At 37.0% G+C, this 19,746-nt stretch overlaps 2 protein-coding genes across 2 annotated transcripts in view; one reads left to right on the forward strand and one right to left on the reverse strand.

Moving 5' to 3' along the window:
• LOC127425669 (DNA-directed RNA polymerase III subunit RPC7-like) overlaps positions 1-19,746 on the forward strand; it is a 307,967-nt gene that overhangs the window by 146,966 nt on the left and 141,255 nt on the right. The gene's annotated exons all lie outside the window — the stretch shown is intronic.
• The window catches only part of myo1g (myosin IG), a 76,318-nt gene continuing 57,566 nt past the window's right edge, over positions 995-19,746 (reverse strand). Inside the window, exon 22 of the mRNA XM_051671857.1 lies at positions 995-1,807. Coding sequence (XP_051527817.1) covers positions 1,645-1,807 — 163 coding nt within the window. The 3' untranslated portion in view covers positions 995-1,644. The remainder of the gene's footprint in view (positions 1,808-19,746) is intronic.

Consider the following 19,746-nt stretch of genomic DNA (forward strand, 5'->3'; position numbering starts at 1 on the left):
TTAACTAAGATTAATAAATGCTTAATAAGTATTGTTCATTGATAGTTAATGTTAACTAATGTAGTTAACTAAAGTTAACAAATGGAACCTTATTGTAAAGCATTACCAAAAAAATTATCTATTGATTGGAACGGTCAGAGGTCTGCATGCGCTTCTCTGGATCTTGTTTCTTTTGCCATTAAAGCAAGATGTTGTCAGATAGACTTCATTGCATGCATTAAGCTTTCCTTTGGAAGGCTTCTGTGTGTTATGTGGTACATGATTAAGTATGATAAAAAGCATTGAAATGCTAGTATAAGCTTGGCTTAATTAATTGCTTAAGTAAAATGTACAAACAAAGAGTGAGTAAAGCTTACTTGAAACAGTCTCAAAAATTGTGTGTAGCCTTTACTTAAAATGTTAAATTAACTAGCAATTTCTGCGTGAAAATTGTTTCCTAGGTTTTCTTAAGTGTACTGTTAAGAGTGCATATTCAATCTAGGGTTATAATTGTTTTAGATAAAGTGTAGCATGTCACAATGCAGGACATTGCGGGATCTTTCATGTCAATTATCCAAATGTAAACTGACAACCATGTAAACAGTAAAAAGTGTGAAAAAATACATTTTTAGACAATGCATATCAAACGATTGCTGAACAGACAGGTGCATGCAAAGAAGCCTCACAAAAAAAAGAAGCAGATCACAAAAGCAGACACAAACAGTGAAAACACAGGGGTGTCAGAGTGGATGAGAGATGCTCGCAGCAGGGGAGAGGAAGACAGGGAACAGCAAACAGAGTGACAGAAAGACAACCTGTCAGAACTGAGTATCATGAGTGCCTAGATCCACACAAACACACACACACAAAATATGCCACATTCTTCAGTAAAATGACAGTGAATCCATCAATCACATGATAATTCCATTCAATACCATAATATTAATATCATATGGCCCCCATATGATTTTATTACATGCTGTTTTGGAGCAATAAAAAGACTATGTACACAGAGTCTGATAAGCAAAAACACTCCTCTGTTTCTACATTACTACTACAGCACAGTAACGTACAGATCCATAGTTGTTCTGTTTTTGTAATACATAAAGAGTTGTACAGTAGATCTCTCTTGGATGAATCACAAAATGTGAAGCAATAATATATGAAAAAACTCTTGGTAACATCTCCACAGTAAAAAATTACATTCATTACAAAATACCATCCTAGAGGACATAAAAATATGCTGTAAATTGTTATGAAAAGTGCTAAGGACATTTAATAGAACTTTCTCTTCTGAAATGTAGATAAATAATAAAATAGCATTATTACATGGACCACAACAATTCAGCCTCAATAGAAAAGACATGACACAACACTGTATGGCTATTTCATGAGCAAAAAATAAAACTAGAGGAGGGAGTGCAGAATAACAAAGCATCAACTATGGTAAAGTTTTTTCAGGAGTTTTATTAAAATGACAAAGTGCATTTCTTAAAGGAGGACTGTGGTGTCCTTGGGTCAGAAAAAAGCAATTGCAAAATGCATAAAAGCATTTCTCCCCATATACTGTATACAGACTTATCCAATCCTGTTTGAAAACATCTTAAGACCCCATCTCTGATTCTGTGGGTAAATACTAGTTTATATTGTGTCCCTTGGGCTGTTTTACTGATGCGGCAGCAGTAAGGTGAATCCTGTCCGGCTCTTCTTGAAGTCTGCGGTAGTCTGACCTGGCTTGGTCTCCACAGTGATGGTCTTCGGTTTACCACTCATGTGTACTTGGACTCCAGTGGAGCACACTTTCACTGGCAGAGGAGTATTCTTCACTCTGAAACAAACATATAATCACATAATTACTCTAGATTGTCAAATACATCCCAAAAATAGCTTGTGACAACTCTCACAGCTCCCTGTGGCCTATAAACGTCATTTAAAGCTTTCCACTGTGCTTTGCTTTTAGTTGCTCATGATGAGAGTCCAATAAAGGAGCTATAAAAGGAAATAAGACACACCTGCCCTTATACACAGCTGCACAGAGAAAGTGACTCAGCCATGTCATGTTAATAGTACACCAAATCATCACTCCAGCTGCTTTAATTAAATGGGTTTTGCCTAATTAGTGGTGTTTGCTAAGGTGAGCATCACTATTACTATTGCTCGAAATTAGTGTTATTTGAATTAACCCCCACCATTAAGTATTAAACATGTTACTTGTCCCTCATGGTTTGTGCTATGGACATGGATGATCCCTCAAATTGGAAAAATGTTTACAAAAAATAATAAACACCACTGAATGTATCTACTGTAGAACTAGATGTGCTCCATTGATATTTTTTGTGACAAAATAATTGCGCTTGTGACAGGTGACAGGATCACAAAGTATCTGTATTGTTATCTAATTAAGCCTAAAATAAACGTGTAGTTTTAAGCATGTCTAGGATTGTGCTGATTTATCAGCCTATTATGTAAGTAGTTCAGATACTGTAAAGTGGGGCTCAAAAAGTCCCATTTGATGTAGTCAAAAATAAAGTTCTATGTAGGACAGAAAAGAAGAGAAGGGACACCTCTGCTGACTTTGTCCCTGTTCCCTAAATTAAACTGTCAGATTGAAAGGCAAAAATTACACAAAAAGTCTCTCTTTCTTTCATTTTTTTTTTTTATACACAAAAGCAATGGTACACACATGCACACATATTTAAACAGGCAAAGTTTAAAGAGGCCATAATCTACACCACTTGTACACACTGAATACTAGTCAAGGTTTCTTGCGGCAAACACATTTAGTAATTTAGTTATACATAATCTCTCTGACCCTTATAATTTAAAGGAATATTCTGGGTTCAAGTTAAGATCAAGAAGCAAAAAATCAAGGTTACAGTGAGGCACTTACTATGGAAGTGAATGAGGCCAATTTGTGAAGCTTACAAACGAATTGATGTTAAGGCTGTCGATATAAGGAGTTTCCCTACTAACTGAGCAATTCAAGCTTTAAGTGCCACCTTCATGTTTTTGTGAGTCCTAGTTAGCAGTGGACAATTTGCGTAACTCCAGCTGTACAGACAACAAACTGAAGGCTGATCAAAGTAATGAGGTTCAAAGACAGCTTGCCAGAGCTCAACAAAATACAGGGGTCTCAAGACGTGTTTTCAAAATTTCAAATTACATTTAACTAGAGCTGTCAGAATTAACGTTAACGCATGCGATAAATTAAGTTAAACACGTAAATTTTTCTTAATCGCGATTAATGCATTTACTGTTAATACAGCATAAACAATGGTGTGAAGAGCGGAACCTTTGTAATGTGTCCGCCCGGAGTCATTACACTGAAGCATACACCACAGCGCCAAAGTCCTTCTACAAAGAGAGCCTACAATCTTAATTGCATTGCTCACGCCCCACTCACGAAGTATGTGTGAATCCGGCGTCAGTGATAAAATTATGGAGATAGAAGCTCTAGGCACTATTTGATGTACAAAACAAGCCCAGATGGGACTTGTGATTGAAATGAAGTATTTTTTTAGCCTATGTAAGGCACATTTTAATTACCACAGAAACACGTCAAATCTTAACTCTCACCAAAATGCAGAATGAGACGTTTTTGTTTGCAAGCACTTTTCATGGTGTGTTCAAAGCGGTGCTCGACACTGGTGTCGACACCCTGACGCGAATCATGAACAATTCACGATTACTGTAAAAAAGTGGATAGCCACAGTCTACCGGCAGATTAATATTGTGGAAGATGAGAGTTTAAGGTATTTAATGCCCATTGCAATGAATATGCAACCTATTTGGGGACTAATCCTTTCAATTAGTCAACCTCCCACTTTGGGAAACGTTTGATGTTACTTGAATTGGTGATATTTTAGTGCATTGTCTTTATATTGTGGAATTCTTTGTTTGGAAAATGTTAATAAAGCATTTTATTGTTAAATATTGTTTTTTTTTTCTTTCCTAAGATGAAAATAAATTAATTTTGACAAGAAAAGAAGCATATATATAGTGTCAAACTTCAGCACATTTAAAATCTGCAATTAATCACGATTAACTACAACAAAATTATGCAATTAATCGTGATTACATTGTATTAACAACATCAGGAAAATCAGACCTTTTTTGTCTAAATATGCTACACTGCTCCTGGTCCAAGCCCTGTTCATCTCAAGACTGGACTACTGTAATGCTCTGTTGGCCGGCCTCCTAGCTAGCATGATTAAGCCACTTCAGATGGTCCAGAATGCAGCAGCGCATCTGGTCTTTAATTAGCCAAAGAGGGCTCACGTTACCCCACTCTTTATTTCACTCCACTGGTTACCTGTAGTTGCCCAAATCAAATTCAAGGCTTTGGCCTTCAAGACAGCCATTAGAACAGCACCCTCTTACTTCAATTCACTCCTCCAGCACTATGTCCCAACTTACTCTCTGCAGTCGATGAATGAACGGCGCCTGGTGGTCCCGTTGCATAGAGGCACAAAGTCTATTTCAAGGTCATTCCCTTTCTCTGTACCTCTGTGGTGGAATGAGCTTCCAACCTCCACAAAATCTTCTGAAACCATCTCAACATTCAAGAACCAGCCATTGTTCTACGCTAGCTTCTATACTACTCCATCCACTTTGAGAACTTGGCAGTGCAACACCGCAGATATTGTTGAGTACTTTTCTCTCCTCTTTTTCTCCCCAATTTGGAATGCCCAATTCCCAGTGCACTCTAAGTCCTCATGGTAGTGACTCGCCTCAATCCGGGTGGCGGAGGATGAATCTCAGTTGCCTCCACATCTGAGACCGTTAACCCATGCATCTTATCACGTGGCTTGTTGAGCATGTTACAGCAGAAACATAGTGCGTGTGGAGGCTTCACGGCATCCACCGCGGCATCCACGCACAACTCACCACGCTCCCCACCGAGAGCAAACCACATTATAGCGACCACGAGGAGGTTACCCCATGTGACTCTACCCTCCCTAGCAACTGGGCCAATTGGTTGCTTAGGAGACCTGGCTGGAGTCACTCAGCATGCCCTGGGGTTCGAAATCGTGAACTCCAGTGGTGGTAGTCAGCGTCTTTACTCGCTGAGCTACCCAGGCCGCCATATTGTTGAGTTTTGTATGACAAATTGCTTGCTATGTTCCTCATTTGGATAAAAGTGTCTGCTAAATGACTAAATGTAAATGTAAATGTAACTTTACACATGATCGTCCTAAAAACAGAGGATGCTGACTGTTGGCCAGTGATAGGCTTTTGTTTAATTATATGAAAATAAACATCCTATATTGCATATATTGACTTAAGCCATTTTTTGTATTGTCTAATCAATGCTTTTACTCATCTGCTACAATAATATAATGTCTTGGAATTATCTGATATATATATATATATATATATATATATATATATATATATATATATATATATATATATATATATTATATTATATTATATTATATTTAGAATTATTTTGATTGTTATATATTTATGTATTTATATATTTCTTTAATATAAACTTGATTTATATATTATATATATTAATTACAATAATAATATTATTGAATTACCTTTATTTAGGGTCTTTCTGAGCAAATATTGATATATGTGATCAATTGCCATTAATCGGTATATCATGTAATTCATTCGACTATATTTTTTAATCGATTGACAGTCCTAGTTGATACATAAATGTGGGTGACCATATGTTAATAAGCTCATGGTTGCATTGTCAATCTCATTATTTCTGAATGCACACTTTTGGCAGTTTAGTTTCCATAAATGGTCTAGATAAATTGCAAGGATCTTTGTGTATGTTTGAGTAAGTCTACATAGTACATCAAACTTTTTTATTTCAAAAGGTAAACCCTGTTGATATGTCCCCTTTAAGTCTATAAAAAGTCAATCTAGTTTTTTTTTTTTTTTTGCTTTTGTTTAGGCTATTATTCTTGGGTGGCAACTAGCATGGAACTGGTGAAACAGAACATGGTTGAAAATCTCCTTCTGTCAGATTTTCCCTTTACACCCACCCCAAACCACACAGAGGGCTGCTCAGACTTCCCTCATAAGCCTCCCGACAGGTGGATGGTAGTTCACCATGAAAAATTTGGTTCTGGGTCACGTAACCCTCCAGTTCTCTTATGCTATTCTGCTAAACCCTTCACCCAGCTGTTCAACACGGGCCCAAAGCCATGGTGTGCACCCACTAACCCACTGACCTTCTTCTGAGAGGCCTCAAAATGATTCACCAACTCACCACATGCAGGTCAGTGAAACCTGAGATTGGGGAACATTCATTTCTGAGTATTTAAGTCACTAAAGCATCCAAAGATTCAGTGGCATCATGTGCTTACCGCTATGGATCTAATTTAAGATTTGGTTCAGGCTTAAAGTTGTGGTTTGTTTAATATTGATGTAGCTTTGACAAGTATGTGGTGCAGTGCTTTTCATCAAGAACTTCAGGAGGCCTACATGTTCTCAATGATGCAGACTTGAGATTGAGTTGACCTGTTTTTCTCGGGACATGGCGCCCCAACCAATGAGAAGATGCTGCAGTCAGGCTGCATTATTTATTGCCATGGAAACCATACCGACAGAACTGGGATGCAGCAGCAACTCCATACGGTTCTTGAGTGCTCCGCCTTCCTTCTTCCATGAAAACTTCCTTGTCTCTCTTATACATCTCCATATACATAATGCTGAAATATATGAAAATCTCTCTTGGTCAAGCCTGAAAACACATTCTAGTTTCTTCCAGACAGTGTACGCCTGCACGACCAGCCCTCAGAGTAGAAAATGACTCAGGAATACACACAGAGCCATGACAGTCTGCATCCCAGGGCCCAGCTGTCACTGCGCATACATTCTGTTTACTATCACACCAGATGCCTGTTTCAAAAAAGATAGTTGAACAAACTCAGAGTTTCAGATTAAGTTTCAGGTTGACAAAACCGTCTTTTAGATCGGGTTCAGCGATTTCAAGACACTCGCTATAAACCTTCTCTGTAAACTCAGAGTTTGATTCTGAGTTTGTGTTTAACCCTGAAAATCATGCACATGAATGAGTGACGTTTGCCACAAACAGCCAATGCGTAAAGCTTGTAGAAAGTCGCCGTGATTTACTTCTTGCAAGAAACTCAGTGTGATTTACTGCTCTGATGAAGATCAAGAGATCATTATGAAAAATGTAAACATTTACACAGCAAGACGAAACAGCGCTGCTGCCATGTCACTTCGTGTGATACCCTAATATACTGTATATTTCCCTGTGAAGCGCGCTTTAATTTGGAGTGAGAGTTACAGGGGGAGTGACTTTATTGCGTCCGAGGTGTCACTTTAGTTACAGCTGATTGGTTCATTATCTGTTTGCGATCTGTTACCTAGAATAAAACCTGCTCTGGAGCAGGTTTGCCATGTATGGTAAGTTGCTATGGCAAAGACCACCGGTAAAAACTGACCCACCTTCTTGAGAACAAAAAAACAATGTTTACTCAAACTAAACTCAAACTTACCTGGGTAGCCGCTGAAACCGGCTTCGTGAGACAGAACACAGACGTTTGGGCCCCCATGAGGGTCTGCCTGTGTGAGTTTGTTTGTATTCTCCTCCTAATGGCCTGTTGAGTATATCACGAGCTAAAGCCAGTGCCACACTAGCCGAGTTTTCAAACAATTTTCAGGTGTGAGCTTCATTTGCATAATCACCGGCCAGGTGGAGAGAGACTGAGTATGCATTAGCGTCTGCCAGCGGGATATTGTTAGAGCCCTTGACCGTCAGGACTCTTTGCTGAGATTCACTACACAAACTCCTAAAAAACATCCGGCTTGTTTGAAATTATCCCTGGCAGTCAGTGGGACGGGTACATGTGACCAAAGCAGTGACCAATGAGTTTCAGGCTGAAGTCCAGTTCACAGATAAAGGTGAAGTAAGTGTTTTCCTTATGTTTTTCAGAGGACAGAAGCAAAATATTTTTTTGCAGAAAAAGAATGGCATCCAAATGAAAGCGTGTGTGGACGGTGCCTATGGAGGACAGGCTCATTGATCAATGGAGCCAACAAGCCTGTTTGTATGACAAATTATGTAATATATAATAATTATTTTATATATTATTTACAATTATATTATAATTTACATTAATGATATAGAATTTCTGAAAATGTACTTAATAATAATTGTGCTTATTATGTACTTAAAAATAATCAGTGTTTGTGATTCGTCAATTGCGGCATTCTACGGCCAGATATTTTGTATAAGATCGTTTATCTGTAATCAATGTTTACAAAAATATATAATGTCTATCTGTTTCATATGTAGTTAGTTAGCCGGTCATTATTACAAAATAGAAACCCGTCCAAGGTGACTGTACATTATGCATAACTTAACCGTCTATTAGTGGGCAGTGAAAATGGAGATATCTGAAAACGATGATGTATTTGTTGTTATGTGATGCAATTATGTGATCCATTCAACCCAAAACAATCAAGATGGCTTCCCATGTTGTAGCAGCATTCTTGTGCCTGATATTCACTTTGATAGCATTGTTAAAGATACATTTTACTTTGTACAACCTTCACATTGCATTCCTTCAAAGGTGACGGGAAGTTTACTCGGAATTGCTGTCCAGCGGCGAAACACAAGGACAATTGCGTTTCAGACCGTACATGGAACAGTGAGTTCCATGTATGAGAGTTTTTCAAACAATGTTCCCATGAATATTTTATTCTGAAGTAAATATTGCGACAAAAGTAACAGTAATAAGTTAATAAGACTAAAAATTTAGATAAACGAGGATTAGGGTGATATGCTGGTTGAAGTGATAAAAAAGAACTGAATTTTTGAGAAATGTTTCGAACGTTGTGTGCAAAAGTCCATGCATTGAAGGGAATGGTGTTCTAACCATCAATAAGTAAATAAATAATAAATAAAAAATGTGTTTTTATGTGTTTAATTATTTATTTCTGCGAAATTTGTTTCATTGAAACTGATATAGCTGTTCAAATAATAACCAATAAAAAAATAAAAACAATAAAACCATGAATCACTTTTCCATAAAAATGTGTACAATGTTTTATAATATCGTTAAAGATATCACCTGGTGGCATACATGCAGCACACCACTGAACTAAGTGAGAAGACATGAGGAGAAAAGTGAAGAGAGAGGTCGAGAGGTTTCCTGAGGTTTAAGTTGCAATTGCCATCACTCATTCTGTTTATTAATAACACGAAGCCATCTGAGGACATTAAACTCGCTTCCACCTTTCCCTCTGCCACATGAACTCTGTTTTACACTCAACAAAAGTGACTTCTGCATCTCTGTTGCTTTTAAAACCATTCTCACCTCAGGCATTCAGCCATAACGCTCACACAACATCACTTCTTTCGCTCCTCTAAAACTGTCAGCCGTTTCTCTGAAGGGAACGACTCTTAGGACAGGAGCTGAGAATGCACATCTGTCAACAACATGACAAAACTGACAAACCCTCTTTGAAAAAGAGACAGAGAAAGACAAAGACAAAGGTGATGCATAGATGGGAAAGGGAAGCAAGTAGGAGAGAGATAGAGAGAGACAGAATGAAAGGGAGCAAATATGAACGAGATAGGTAATGAGCGATGAGGAGAGGGAGGACAGCACATAACTACAGGTGACAGGAAGTGAAGAAATTAGATTTGACCATTTGTATAATAATAGTCACATATAAACTTAATCAAACCTCTTAGCCCTATGTATAAAACTTCAGCATGTAAAGTGTCCTGTACTGTTTGTGCTACAGGCTAGACATAATGAACTATTCCTTTAATAATAAGTCACAACCTGACATACACACTATAGTTATGTGTCTAGTGCACTGAAAAAAATGACTAGTAAGGTTAACTTATTTAAAGTAAACTTTAATGGTATAAAATCAAGTAAAATCTACTTAACTTCATGACATAATATTGATTAAAGTGAGTTAATTGAACATTTCAGTTAATAAAGTAAATTTTACTTAAAAAATTATGTACAAAGTACTTAAATAAACGTAGTAAATTTTAAATGAAAATTTTATTAGAACTTTTAACATTTTGGACTTTCCTTATAAACACGTTTAATCATGTAGCGCATCACACAAGGAAGCCTTCCACAGGGAGTCTATTAGAAATAATCACATTGCATAATTGGCGATAAAAAGATACAGAGCTGCACACACAGACTTGGTGCACAAAACACGATGATGGTAACTATCAACAGATCTTGAAAATGAAAATGAACTTAAGACTTCACAAAACAAGTTACCAAACACAGCGATAAAATCAAAAATAAAACTTGTGTAAATAAATTTGCGAACATTGAATCCATGCAAGTTCATTAATTATACAAGCCCATGCATGCTGGGAACACAAGTTTCGAAAAGTTAAGTAAAATTTACTTATTTTGTTTACCTTTAAAATGTACTCAAATTAGCGAATAAATATGACAAGGTTTTCTACTTTAATATTGATACATGGTTCCCATTGTAAAGATAACAAACAATCACATATAATATTTACTTATAAGCTAGAGCATTAATTTTTAAATGTTTGAATTGAGTACAAATGTAGAATTTACTTAATATTTTCAAGTTCACGCTTAAACTAACTTATTCAATATTTGTAGATATATTTCAATATAATAGAAAATACTTGAGGGAGAGTGGGCTAGGATTCTAAAAAACATCAAGTCCGTATCTAGAAATGCAAGGGTTCTCCATATGCAATTCAAGATATTACACAGATTCTATTGGACCCCTCTAGATTCTATAGGCTTGGTCTTAAAGACATACACACCTGCTGGCGATGCCAATCAGAAGATGGAGACACAATTAATGTTTTTTGGTGGTGTGTTAAGATACAAGAATTTAGGTTGAAGGTTCAAAGTTTTATGTGTGACGTATTGGGCACTCAAATTTCATTTTGCCCCAGACTCTGTATTTTAGGCGATGATGCTGTCATAAATATAGGGAATAAACACATCAAACATTGGGTCCTAACCAGTGTCATGATCGCCCGACAAATTGTGTTAAGGGGATGGAAGTCGGCTGGAGCTCACCCATTTCAGGAGTGGTGCTCGGAGATGGGGAAGGTGGCGGATTTCGAAGAAGGGTCATCTAGAAGTCTGGGGAATTTGGACTCATTTGTGGGGAAATGGGGCAACTATTTATTGTTCTTGGAGGGCTCTCGGGGAGGGGCAGTGGAGAGAGAGGTATAGTTGTTAATGTGTGTGATTACATAAATATATTTTTATTATTTTTGTTTCTGTTTTTGTTTGTTTGTTTGTTTTGTATATACTCATATGTGACCACCAGAATGTTTGTTGAGGGTCAGGGTGGGGTTGGGGATTGGGAGGGGTAGGGGTAATAGTGGGGGTTAAATGATGATTCTGTGTATATATGTTTTGCTTTTCGTTGTTTAATATATGAATCAATAAAAAATGTTAATCACAATATATATATATATATATATATATATATATATATGTATAGAGTGGGAGAGAGAGAGATAGAGAGAGAGAGAGAGAGAGAGAGAGAGAGAGAGAGAGAGAGAAAATACTTAATCTTTTCTGCTATATTTACTTAACCACAAAATATTTTTTTTCAGTGTGCATAAACTCTTATTCGCACTATCTATTATGCCAAAACGTAGTACAGTATGTATAAACCTGCTCTGTAAGTATGATTATTGTAGTGGGGCTATAGCAAACAATGACAAAAACAGGATTGTGTTTCTCTCTAACAGCTCTTTGTATGCACAAATAAAACCTTCTGGGCCCTATAACAAACCACAGCAGTCATAAGATGCCAGGAGGGACCATTAAGACTACACAGATTGCAACCCATTTAAAACACACTCAACCATATACACACTCCTCCACCTCCACTACGGCCCATCCTCTCTCATGCAATCCTAATTAGCACTTCCTCAGCTGCTTGGCAACTATCGTCGGGGTAACAGCAGCATCTGCGTCCCACAGAGGTGTGGAGGAACTGTCTTTTTTCTCCGTGTGAATCAGGGGAAATGGGAGCAAAACTGCCAGGTCAAAACGCTTGTCGACCCTCTAAAAAGTGATGTGACCAAAAACAACATTGCTATCACAACAAATTTGAAGGATAGTTCACACAAAAATGAATATTCTTTCATCATTTACTCATGCTGTTTCAAACCCCTATGCCTTCTTTAGGACACAAAAAGAAATGTTAGGCAGTATGTTAAGTCTCGGTCACCATTCAATTTCAGTGCATCTTTTTCCCATGCAATAAAAGTGAATGGTGACTGAGGCTGTCGTTCTGCCTAAAATCTCCTTGTTTGCCATGGAAGAAAGAAAGCGTGGGCAAATGATGACAGAACTTTCCCTTATTTCATCCCTTACATTCTGTCATCATTTTCAGGAAGAGGAATAGACCAAAATATACTGTAAGATGCTATTCATAGAAAATCTGTTACTCCGTTTTAGCTCGCAAATCTCAATCGCACTAACACATATTCCATATTATTGTGCACGGTTTTAAGAGAAGCCAGAACCAATGCCATTTGATCATCGGCGACAAACATGGTGCCACTCATCTTAAGCTTTTGAATGCAAATTAGATTTGAGAACTACAGCAGAGGGGAACATTTTCAGCAAAAACTAACTTAAATTACCATCTGTTCCTCACACAAAGCTATCATATGGCTTTAGAAGAATTTAGTGCACAAGTCATTTGGACAACTTTTTTTTTGTCATTTTGGGGGCTTGACAGCACCTGGTCACTATATGCTTCCTTCTTCATCAACTCATCAACAATATTGATGACTAAATTTTCAGGTGAATTTTTGATTGAACTATCCCTTTAAAACCTCTCAAACTATTTTCAAAATTGCTGCCCTACTGACTCTTTCATCAGCATTAATGTATGACAAGAAGAACAATCCTTTTTTATTATGTGGCACAACTGTAATAATACACTGATGAATTTTCAAATCTATGAGCTAAACTTGAGGCTCTGGAATTATTCAATACATTTCAGTGACTTACCAAAGGCGGAAACACCTTGTATAACAGTTAGATAATCATATAGTTTATCACATAGATTACTTATAGCCTAGTCAAGCCTCAGTGATTAAACATACATCTTGGGAAGGTAGGCATAGTTAATCTGCTCATCATCTTTGAGAAGCCTGAGAAGATAGTTTCCTTATTGATAAACAGAACCACACCAATGGAAGATTATGCAACAAGACAACACACACACACACACACACACACACACACACACACACACACACACTAGAGGGATGATGTCACGCATGGCAACAATAGTGCTGATTATTCTGGTCATTATGTCTGCAGACGACACAAGCACAAAAACAAACCCGGTTAACCCCCAGAATGACACATACACACACAGATACACATATACAGTAATGCTTAAAGGTGCTGTAAGCGATTTTTCATGGAAATGTACGCAAAATGTTTTACTACTCCCTGAAAGATATCAATGAAATAAGTGTCCTGAGATATCTCACCTGTCTCTGTGACAGCTCTAGACTCTGTAAACAGCAAACAAAAATGTGTCTGCAGACTGCAGACAATGACGCTTTCTGCCTGACAATAATTTTGCGCATTCTCATAGTATTGTAGTTGCAGCAAATTACTGAGACTTAATGTCATTTTTATGCCATTTTGTTCATAACAGTTGTCAGTTGAGGGTGCTACTTTGCTGCTGTTGTTTTTGATAGCCGTTTCTGCTTGTGTTGGTCTCAATTAAGATAATTTGGTATATTTGGAGTGCAGTGTTTTGGAAAAAGGGGGGCATGGCTAAAATCATGTACAGCACCTTTAAAGGAATAGTTCACCCAAAAAATTAACATTTTATTATTATTTACTCACCCTCATCCCATCTCAAACTGGTATGACTTTCTTTCCTCTGCAGAACACAAAGATTTTGAAGGATGTATGAGGTGTTCTTGTCCATATAATGTAAGTGAATGGGATATGTAATGAAGACATTACATATAGACAGCATAAAGATAATCAATATGACTCGAGTGGTTTAATCCATGTCTTCTGAATTGATCCGATCACTTTCGGTGAGAAAGAAATCAAATTTAAATCCTTATTCACTATAAATCTTCACATCTGTCCTATTTGCAGGCTTCAAAATGGAGATTCTTTGCCAGGTACTCAATCCCGTTATCATTGTACATCAACAAACATTGCATTTTCATTTTCTAGTGTTTATTATCAACATTTTGGCACCTGCTGTACACTGTACAGTATCCCAAAAAAACGTAAACTGCCACTATCATTCTCCCTTCTTCATTAAATAGCCCAAAAGGGCATGAAAACCGCAAATTCAGCAACACTGTTTCTGGTTCATGTACAGAGCTCTGCGCATGCATCAAGCACATTGAAGTGTATGAGCGAGTATCTCTCCTGTATGCACCAAGTAGACTATGGATGTGAAGATTTTTAGCGAATAAAGACTTACATTTATGTCGGTTTGTCACCCAAAGCGTATCATATCGCTTTAGAAAATATGGATTAAACCACTCGAGTCGTATGGATTAATTTTACACTGCCTTTATGTCCTTTTTTGGAGCTTGAAAGTTTTTGACATCATTGACATTCTTCAAAATATCTTTGTTTGTGTTCTGCGTGAGAAAGAAAGTCATACGAGTTTGAGACAGCATAAGGCCTATTTAATGATGAGAGAACTATCCAGTTAATACTGCACAGCCCCATCAACAGATGTAAACAACAGATAGAACAATATTTGTTTTGAGGTTAGTTCCTCTAATAAACTGCAATCAACAAGCTCACACTGTAAAAAAATAAATAAATTAATTAATTAAATGACAAAATAATGTGTTTAAAGGAATGGTTCATCAAAAAACTAAAATTCTGTCATGCGGGACACAAAAGGATATTTTTTAATAATTATCTTCTAAAGAATTTTATTGCATAAATGTATCTATTGAAAGGTTCAAAGTCATATTGACCTGTCGTTCAATGGGAAAATTATTTGCTCCACAATTTGCACTTAGACCTGATTGATAGTAAACCTGGGATAAGCTTTTAAGCCCTTTGATTGCCTGCAGACAGCTCTGTGAACAGCATTGTGAATGGAATAATGCAGTATTAGGAAACAGATCAACAAAAGACAAATATGTATCTTGCAATCACAAATATGTAAACAACACCGTATATTGTATTAAAACATGGTACAACACATGACAGTGTGCTATAACTTTTTGAAGCAATTGGATTTTCGCCAGTCGGATGATAAAATGGGCAAAAATTCCACAGACTTACATCAAAGGGACCCGAGCCATATCTAGGGACCAGAATGGAAGAATGGAGGGCTCTTTTAACTTGTGAATGTAAACAACCACCTAGCAACCACCCAGAACACCCTAGCAACCACATAGCAACACGCAAAAAAACAAACACACAAACACCTTCGAAGCAGCATAGTATCAACACTGTAGCAGTTAGTAGGTTTTGGCAAAGACTGTCATGTTTTATGTAGATTCTCATGTACAGCCCACAGAAAACAAGATGCATGCTGAGTGTCATGACAATGGCAGAGTTTAAGCAGCTCTGACACAGCATTTCATTTACACAGAACCATAGGCTAAAACCTAAGATTACCTAAAACACTAATCTTTTGCTGCTTTGCAAGCACTGGTATTTCCTTGCATTCCTTGAAAATCTAGTTAAGCAGCTGATATAATGGAACAAAACAAGAGGTGAAAAAACTTCTGAACTGATCATTTTTGGGCAATAGTTAATGAGCCCCACTGTCCCTCTTGGCTCCGTAATCTCACAGTCTCATAGACCACAGCTACAAAAACCTACTAATATCAAACCCTACACCCCTTTTGGCCAACCCGTCCCCAAAACGCACACCCAGCTGTCTTAGCAGATGGCCAAAGAGGGGTTTAAACTCCCCAACACACAGACTGGTGCTGTCTTTCCACAAACAAACACAAACGACTTGGTCATATGTCTATTCACATCAGGTGAGGGTGCATGACCCAGAGGAAAGGTCACAGAGTTTAAAGAAAGGCCCAATTACAAAAAGAAAAGAAATTAAATTACGATTCAGTGTTTGCATGAAGATATGGACATTGCAGATCAACATGCACTCTTTACATGCATGCAAAGTGGAATGGAAAATCATTACATATTTACAGACCATATCCTAGATCAGAACAGTGGTTTGAGCAGATCAAAAAAAGGAAAGAATACTGTTATGGTAAAACAAAGTTTCTTATGGGTATCTCTGGTTTGCAGAGATAATTGTAAACAAACTACACAGTCTACTCCAAAACATTCCATGTCTCGTGTTTTTCAAGTTGGGTTCTGTTAACTCACAGAGACAGATTAACCCATTGGAGAGAAGCTGTACCCATCAGTGTATAGGTGTGGGCATGACCCCAATCGGTTAAAAAGCATTCACAGCCACTGTCATGGTTTAACGCATGAAATAACACCTCGATTGGACATCTTTATTAAATAATGTTGTGTCGATTGTGATCAAACTTTCTGGTGTTATGAAAGTCACCGATTTTAATATTTACTTTAGTCACCGTGACTATGGTTACAGGTGTTAAAATACAGGTAAACATAGCTTATATAGACCTTAGTCAGGGATGAAGCCCTATTTAATTTTTCACTATTAAAAATGAGGCTGTGAGAGATAGATGTACAGTCCATTTAATGGGTTGTGCTATCTAAATGCTCCAGACGCTGTTTAAGTGGCATGCCCAAAATTAAATTTGTATAACTCGACAAAAACAAAAAAAACTAAAAACATGGAGGGTCAAATCTTTGGTATCACAATAAAACTTTTCAATTTTTTATTGATATAGATTATGATACATTCTGAGACTCTCAGCCTAAGAAACAACTGAAAAAACAAACAAACAAACAAAAAAATTCTGATTTGACATTATATATATCTGGGTGTAAATACGGTGGCACCGAAAAACTGCTTTTGTTTTATTCCCAATCAAGTCAACTGTATCTGAGAAAATTTTTGCATTGATACGACAAAGCAATCAAAAGTTATAGCTTTACAAAAATAATTTATCCTAGTGTCCAAAAACGTCTCCATGTGTCCAAAAGCCTCTCCAAACAAATAATAATTGTGCATAAGAACTAATTACCCATGCAAATACAACAATGACTAAAGGATTGCATAGCATGCAGACATGATTTAAGTAATGAGATTTCACAAAATAAGTGCCTTTTGACTCAGTGAGTCTCCATGTGGGCATGTGTGGACTTGTTTGAAAGATAATCACCTCCTCTAAGTAATGGTATGCGATATTTTATGTTCCGTTTATTTTTTGTGACGTTTTAAGTGAAAATGCGGCATATAAGCAACACCAACTTAATTGTCAAAGACATATACTTATCTATTCCTCGCTGTATTTTTGCCTGTGAATAAAACAAATAGACTGGATGCATTCTACTCTTTTGAGGGCTTTCCAACAACATATGACACATGGCTATTTGATGAGTTTTTACTGACTGCAATGATATGTACAGTGCAATTATATATATATATATATATATATATATATATATATATATATATATATATATATATATATATATATATAAATTATCAAAACAGAACACTTCTGATTTGTCGGAAAATTTCAAAGTATTTGTTCAGTTTTGGTCATAATGCTTACATGCATTGGAAAGTAGAGCTTCTTAGCTTTTAAACAATACCTATTTTGTGTTGGTCAAGACAGTAGTTATCAATATTTTGACAATTTTTTTTTTTCTCGTGGGCCGGGCCCATCTGAACTTAAAGGGTTAAACAATCACACCCATTGAACAGACTATATGTCTATCCCACACAGCCTCTTTTTCAATCACCAAAAAGAAATAAAGAAATATGGCATTTAACACAGACTTAGGCCCATTACTGTCACTTGCCTCCAATTATCAATACTTTCAAACCGTTACTATACATGACATTTCCTAGCATCTACTGTTCATACTTTTGGACTACAACACTCCAACACTTCTGTTAATTCCCCAGTTTCACCGATTTGTATCAAATGTGAAACAGACATAAGGATCTAAACCAAATGCCTGTGATAATATTGTCAATTTCAGGGACACTGGCCTGAGGTGTTACATGAAATAATAAAAATGTCAGACAAGTTGAATTAGACCAATAGATGATTCTCACGAAACCTTTCAAGAAAATCTCCCGGCCATATTTAACCCCCCAAAATTATGAAATTATATTTTGCACAAATAAAATAAAGCCTATATTTAGGACCATTAAGATTTTTTGCATTGTGACTTTATTTTCAGGACACTTAAGCACACTTTACCCAACCAGTTCTGGGGTTAGGGATAGGTTTAGGACTATGTTTGTTTTACAGGAGTGTTATTCGTGGACCAACAGACCATGTTGATCCATTTAAATGTCCTACTTAGCAAAATCACCTTCTGTTTAGGGTTGGCATAAGGTTCCACTGGAATACCTCACATGTACTTTAAAAGAGTGTTTTATTGCCTTCAGTTTATGTGGTTAATGTAATCAATCATTATTACCGTATAAAAGAAATAATCCAGTATACTGTTTTTAAAAAGCAACGCCATGCTGGATGCTGTGCTTTGCTAAGATCTCTTGTTGTGTGGGAATAGAATGAAAGCACGTGTGTGCATTGTCATCTGGTCTGCCCCCCCACACACACACACGCTCACACACTATTTGCCTTCCTCCACACTTCCACAGACCCCTTAGACGTCTCCTTTTGATGATGTCGTAAAGAGGGCACGACCCCGAGCATTGACTCGCAGATGGCATCACAATGAGTTTGAACCAGACATGCAGCCTGCAGGAGCAGTGACTATAAACACCCACTGACTTACACACACCTGCCATACACACTCACACAAGCAATGTATACACAACCAGACTGTTGTCTGCCACAAGCCTTAATATTTGCTCCCTTGAGACAGGTTATGTGAGAGAATGCTAGAAACCTGGGAATACCATTGCATGAGTGAGTGTGTCTCTGGGACATTCATTTATACATGTGTGTTTGTGTGTGTGTGTGTGTGTGTATGTAAAAAACAAAGCAAATCTCTGGGCTAAAAATACCAAAATGTGATGAGGGAACATGGATATTCATAAACGATGCATAAACTCTTTAAAATTAACTCAATGTGTCAGTAAATGTTTGCAAATGTCATATTTACCCCAGTCTGTGTATTTCCAGCCCTTGGGGGATTAACTTCTAAACGGAGCATCAATTTCTCAATCTATCTAAACATTGAGCTCTAAATTTGGCCTAAAAAAATACCTTTTTCCCCAAAAGTTAAAAAAGTAATCATCTTAATATACACCTAATATGATTCATAAACCACAGGACAAAAGGCTAATTTTAAAGGGGAAGCAAATTAATGGAACAGTTCACCCAGAAATAAAAATTATGTCATTATTTACTCATGAAAGCATAAAGTGACCACCAGGGCCTATCAAGTTCCAAAAATTATAATAAGTAATCTAAGTAGCCTGTATGGCTAGTGCGATATATTCCAAGTCTTCTGAAGTCATAGCATAAGTTTGTGTGAGAAACAGAACGAAATCTTATTCACGTTTCTGCATACTTTATCGTGTCATGTTTGGTTACAAGACATGCAAGACCAATAGCGTTTGGTGTCATTAGCATAAAACCTGACATGACACTTCTTCACATGGCGTATTAAAATATGCATGAACGCGAATGAGATTTGAGAGCTGTGGCGGAGGGAAGCA

This window comes from Myxocyprinus asiaticus, chromosome 34 (genome assembly GCF_019703515.2).
Source record: "Myxocyprinus asiaticus isolate MX2 ecotype Aquarium Trade chromosome 34, UBuf_Myxa_2, whole genome shotgun sequence".
NCBI classification, from domain to species: Eukaryota; Metazoa; Chordata; class Actinopteri; order Cypriniformes; family Catostomidae; genus Myxocyprinus; species Myxocyprinus asiaticus.